The 6,303-nt window shown below is 36.5% G+C and overlaps 1 protein-coding gene across 1 annotated transcript; it reads right to left on the bottom strand.

Moving 5' to 3' along the window:
- Window positions 1–4,915: 4,915 nt before the first annotated feature.
- On the bottom strand, window positions 4,916–6,070 carry LOC25501021 (agamous-like MADS-box protein AGL80). Its single transcript, XM_013589566.3, has one exon. It carries the CDS (start codon window positions 5,892–5,894, stop codon window positions 5,151–5,153), a length of 744 nt encoding a protein of 247 aa, XP_013445020.1. The 5' UTR covers window positions 5,895–6,070; the 3' UTR covers window positions 4,916–5,150.
- Window positions 6,071–6,303: the final 233 nt, after the last annotated feature.

The raw sequence follows: 6,303 nt of genomic DNA, 5'->3' as shown, positions 1-6,303 counted from the left end.
TTCATCTTAGAACTCTAACCTAAAAAGAATTAGTTACACATGGTAACTAAAAACAAATTACTAAAGATAAAATCATACCCTAGAAAATCAAGGAGAAGATAAAATCTCTCCTAAAGCTTCAAAGTTGCCTTCCTCATGAACTGACACAGTTCTGAATGAAAAAATTTAAATGAGGAAGGCTAGTATTTATAGTGAGAATTTCTAATTGGATTTTGGCTAAAAACGCGGGCTTTACCCACAAAAATGCATAAAATTACGTCTGCACCCTTCGCATTTCAAATGCTAGGGGCGCATGGCATATGCCCAAGGCATACCAAGTGTAAACTTAGATATACCCAAGGCGCATGGTTTATGGCCAAGGCACATGGCATGTTTTTGCCATGCCGAAGGTGCATTCCATGTGCTCAAGGCGCATGGTTATGCTTCTCGGGCCCAGTTTCTCTGATTTTCGTCATTCTCAGGTCTTTGTCTTCAAATAACTTGCCTCAAAACTTGGGAACATAGTTCCTCACATTGTAAAGTCTTTTGAGGTCTCTTGAATATTCATTCTTGGTCTTCCCAAAATATTCACAATTCTTCAGATGTTCTTGATTTGCCGATTACTTCAAAACCCCCCCTAAAATTTCTATGTTTTGGGTAAACTTTACAAACTCAAATATAGAAAACATTACAAAAGTCCCGAAATCATAGGCAATTGTTCTAATACTCCTCCTTTTTGCTGCTAAAACCTATTGAAAATGACTGAAAAACATGCTAAGAATAACGTAAGACGACATGTCATCATCTACACAAGGAAATTAATTTGAATTGAAGAATTTGACGACAAGTCTAACAATGGCGAAATTTGTCCAAATATCCATGGAAAAGATGAAAGACAAGAGAAGAGATAAAATGAAATGTTCAAAAAAGGCCAAGACCACATGAAAAGCTTAAATATAAGTCTTATCTATTGAGAGTTATTAGATCACGAAGTAAATCTTTCAAGTTGTTTTGATAGACATACGTTGATATAGGATTTGAGTTGTAATATCATTTATATTAGAATTAAACACCTTTGCTCGACTTTGTATCAAGTTCAAAGACAAACTCACATTGTTGTAATTCATCCTAGTAGTGACAACCCCTTTTGTTGTAGGAAGCCTGAATAGACAAGCAAACCCTTGGTTCCTCAACGAGGCAGTCACAAGAAGTTTTTGAGAAGACTAGAAGGTTCCTAGTGAAGAAGGATTGGAGAGGCACAGCAGTGAATACTCACATTTTATGTAGATGAAGATAAGAGAATACTTAATTTGGTGTATAAGTCCTTTGAGGGATGAAATCAAAATCTATCTTTAAGAGGAGCACTAGATGTAGAGACAATTTGTTGTGAACTAGTATAAAATACATGTTTGCTTACTTTTCCCTTTGTCTTTGTTTATAGTTAGTTCCTTTTTATTTTTTCCATCCATTTTCTAAAGGAATACATGCACTTTGATAAAGAATATTTTAAAAAAACAATTAAATTGTTGACACAATTCAAACCCTTATTTACGCTAACAAGCAACAGTAAAAAAATAAAAAATATCCAGGGACTACCATTAATTACTTAAGTACAATTATCATCATTGTCAAACTTGGACATGAAAAATTGTTGCCTATATCCATTATTTCCAAACTTATACTCAACTTCCACAACCCTTTCTTTTGTGGTTTCATTATATGATAGCTTCAAAGTGTTAAATGACGTTTCATATTTTTAATTCTTCGTTAATGACATGAATTTACGTCTTTTTTTTAAACTGCAAATATTATTAAGTTAGGTTAGCACAAGATGCACTAAATCCTCAAAGGAGGAAAAGAGTGCAAGAGAGGGCCAAAAACCGCGGGCACCTCCCCACCACAAAACTCACTAAAAAAAACCTCATGCATTCCCAATTTCAAACCAGAACAGGAATGAAACAATTACAACAAAACAAATTAACACCTAAAAAACTGCAAGGCCTTCTAAAAACAAGCCTAAAAAAAACTGATGTTGCTATCAATACAGAAAACAAAAAAAAGTCAGTCATCAAAATGTTGATGTCAACACAGCACCAGCAGCCTAAAACCAAGGTTGAACCATGACAGAAAAGAAAAATCAGTCGCGCAAAACACCTAAGCATCATTTTGGAATCCAACGCCATTCATAGAAAAACACGGGTGAATCTTTAATCTAGCCAAGCTCCACTTCCACGACAACATTTTAATTTCCTCAACTACATCTTCCACCTCTATACCACCATTGTTAAAAATGATGTTGTTCATAAAATTTCAAATAACCCAAATAGTAGTGTGTCATATAAGCATCATTCCCCTTTTTAATTCTTTCATATTCGGTACTAGACCATCCCAACAACACCAATGGGAGAAGAGGTTTGAAGGTATAATCAAACTCACCTCCAACCAATTTTGAATTTTCACCCAAATCTTCCAAGTCACATTGCAATGCAAAAAGAGGTGATTTGTGGATTCATCCCCTTCGTTACAAAGAACACAAATTAAGCTCGCATTCGGCGGCAAAACGTTTCTCTAAGCTAAATTCACTCTAGTTGGAACACGGTTTAGCAAACCCTTCCAAGAAAGAGTCACCGCCTTAGAGGGAGCCGGACTCTTCCAAATTTGACCAAAAACCTGATTCTCCGCCTCACCCCACCCTGCATCCTCTAAAGATGCCCCCTTCAACTTCTTATATGTTGAACTAATCTAATAACAACACCCATCCTCCCCTTGAGAACACTTAAAACCTTGAAGGTCAAGAAGAAAATTCTTGAGCACCTCGTCCTCCCAAACAAACAATCTCCTCCTCCAATTAAAATTCCAGTCGAGTTCTGAGCCCTTATCCATCCACATATCCGCCACTTTAGCCTCCTTTAGATTTGAAATTGCAAAAAGTCTAGGATATTTAGAACTAAAAGTCCTTTTTCCCCTCCAAGTCTAGGATATTTATAACTAAAAGTCCTTTCTCCCCTCCACTTAGTATTCCAAAAGGAAGTAGTTAGCCCATTGTGCACTCTCCTATTGACCATGTCTTTCCACCATTTCGAACATAATGTGGACAATTTTTATTCTCCATTTCCAATAATTCACTAATCATAGAACCATACTTCTCTTTCAACACCTCTTTCCAAAGCGCCTCTTCCCCTTGTAAAATTCTCCATATCGATTTACCCAAAAGACTTAAATTAACAAGTCGAATGTCCCTTATTCCAAGCCTCCCTTTATCTTTCGGTTGACAAAACTTACTCCACTTGACCTAATTAATTTTCCTACCTCCTCCCTCTCCTCCCCAAAGATGGGTAAAAAATGGGTATTGCATTCAACATCGAATTAAGAAGCATTATTCTACCACCGAAACTCGAGAATTTATTTCCCCACGAATGTAATCTTCTTGTCACATGTTCCAAAAGAGGCTCCCAAGTCACATCGCTTTTATGGTTTGCCCCTATTGGAAGTCCCAAATACTTGAAAGGGAGGTTATTTTCACCACACCCCAAAAACTCACAAGCCATCTCCATAAAGTCTCTTGAGACATCTATCCAAATTAAACAACTTTTCAAAAAGTTCACCTTTAAACCAGATGCCGCTTCAAACCCTTGCAAGACCGCCTTCAACGTCCAAAGGTTACCAACCATCGCCTTCCCTATGCAAATAGTATCATCCACATATTGTAAATGTGATATAACCAATCCAACCTCCTTAAACCGGAAACCCTCAAACAAATTCCGCCTAACCGCATTCCTCATCAACCTACTAAACCCTTCCGCCACCATTAAAAACAAGAAAGGGGCCAATGGATCCCCTTGCTTAAAACCTCTATGAATATTGATTTCTTTCGTCGGGCTCCCATTCACAAGAATTGACATACTACCTCCACTAACACACGCCTTCATCTACGCCACCCACTTTGTTTCAAAACTCAATCTCCCCATCATATACTCCAAAAACCCCCCAATCTACCGGGTCAAAAGCCTTCTCAAAGTCCACCTTTAGCACCAAGCATTCCTTTTTTGTTTTCTTGGTAAAATTCACCATTTCATTCGCCACTAACACACCATCCACCAAATTCCTCCCCTTCACAAAAGCCGATTGCGACATTGAAATATTAGAATCCATAACATTTGCCAATCTTCTAGCTAATACTTTCGCTAGTAGCTTATATAGGCTACCTAGCAATGATATCGACCTAAACTCTTTCGATGACATCAGTGAGGATACCTTTGGGATAAGCGTGACAAAATAAGCTAATAAGCTCTTGAGAATCACCTCATTAGCATGGAATTGGTCAAACATAATCTTCACTAAACTCTTGATGAAAGCAAAATTAAAACTATTCGGGCCCAAACTTTTGTTCCCATCACTCTCCTTCATCACTTCCTCTATCTCAATCCTCGTAAAAGGCTCCACTAAACTCACATTTACCACCTCTGTTATCTTTTTGAACCTCACCCCATCCAATCTTGGATGCTCACCACCATCTTGCATTACTTGATTTGTAAAATACTCTACCACCGGTCTCCTAACCTCCACCGGTGTTTGCGCACAATCCCCATTAACTTTCAAATCCCTTATACAATTTCCACTTACTCTTGCCTTCATACAATTGTGGAAGAATTTTGTATTTGTATCCCCTTCTTGTAGCCACTTTACTCTCGATCTTTGTATTGCCCCACGAATTTACCTGTTATTATATCTAAAATATTCAATATTAAATCATATTTTTCACATTGGATACATAATATATGGGATATACCACTACTTGTTATACATAAATGGTAGTTGTTAATAAATATTACTAGTATTCATAACTAATGGTTACTGCAACAGTGTCGACAACAACACAATAATAGACTTTTTTATTCAATCAAACTAGTACATCAAACTTTCTTGAACAATAGTAATTTAGAAAGAAAGAAAAAAAAAGCATATAAATAACCATGTGAAGCCTAAGCCACACAATAGGACTAAATCACATATAGGAAATAAAGATGTGAAGATTGCACAATAATGACTTACGATTGTGTCTTCACATGCACCCAAATAAAGTAAGACCAAATCATCCAAGAATTAAGAATTGAGACTAAATTGGAACAAATCCACCTCAAAAGGTTTGAAAAACAAACACATCATCTCATTCAAGGTAGTAGATTAGGCCAAAATCCATTTTGAAGACTAGCATCATGAGGATGACCAAATGGGACATTCTCATCTCTATTATCATTCATCATCAAATTCATAAATAATTGTCTTTGCATGATGTCACCATTGCTCATAGTTATCCCAAAATGGTCATGGCCCATCATTGCCATTTCTTCCTTCTTGACAAGTGGTGGTGGTGCCATTTGGAATTGGACTTCGCTCTGAGTTGGAGTAGTCATGATTTGATTTTGACCATTATTGTCCACTGCTTCCAACCTTCTTCCAATGTCCTTCAAATTTTGGTCAATCAACCAAGCAAGATTATTCACATCAACCATTGACATATTGTTGTCCACAATTTTCCCTGCATTCAGGCATTGAAACATTAGAAGGGCTATCTCTTTCTGCTTGTTGTCTTTTTGTTGCTTTTTCACCTGCTCTTTAGCCTTCATCACCCTTTGGTTCATGAAAGTCTCTTGATTCATCATTTTCTTGCTTTGTTCCATTAATATTTCAGGCATCATACTGAATTTTGAGAGCACATTTTGGACTCCCCAAGGGGATGGCCAAATCTCAGGTTGTGGTTCATAAGGACCGTAAACTATAGCACAAGCTTCAATTCCACAAAGCGTGCTTAGTTCGTCAATCTTCTTCAATAAACCCTTCATCCTTTTCTTGTATGTTACTTTTCTTGCAGCGTCATTGACAATGAAGGCAAGTTTCACCTTTCTTCTAGTCATGGTTGCGACTAGAATAAAGGAGAACGAAAAGTGAATAATATTGTTGTAACTTTTATTTTGTGAATAATGTCTGTTATTATTTGTATATATAGACCAACTTGATATAATTGGTTTGATTTGTAGGTGGTATTTGATGCATGTCTGACTAATTTTCAAGGGAGCTTCTATGGTGCAATCATGAAATTGACTATTTTGAAAAAGTTAATTTTAATCTTAATGTTTGATTCATCTTGTAATGCTTGCAACATCTTGAACTTACGGGTACTATTTTATCGTTGACATTTTAACATGCAAACAGAGTTGTTGATATCATGTGATAGTCTTAAGTGTTACACTTTGTGGGGTGTTACATTTAAAATAAAGTAGGATAAAATTAGATTAAGTGTATTCTTGCTAATCTGATGAATTG

This window comes from Medicago truncatula, chromosome 8 (genome assembly GCF_003473485.1).
Source record: "Medicago truncatula cultivar Jemalong A17 chromosome 8, MtrunA17r5.0-ANR, whole genome shotgun sequence".
NCBI classification, from domain to species: Eukaryota; Viridiplantae; Streptophyta; class Magnoliopsida; order Fabales; family Fabaceae; genus Medicago; species Medicago truncatula.
This window is presented reverse-complemented; position numbering and strand designations above follow the sequence as displayed.

Bases quoted from the DNA above. Each gene is read 5' to 3' on its own strand.
- LOC25501021 (XM_013589566.3), bottom strand. From the start codon at position 5,894: ATGACTAGAAGAAAGGTGAAACTTGCCTTCATTGTCAATGACGCTGCA.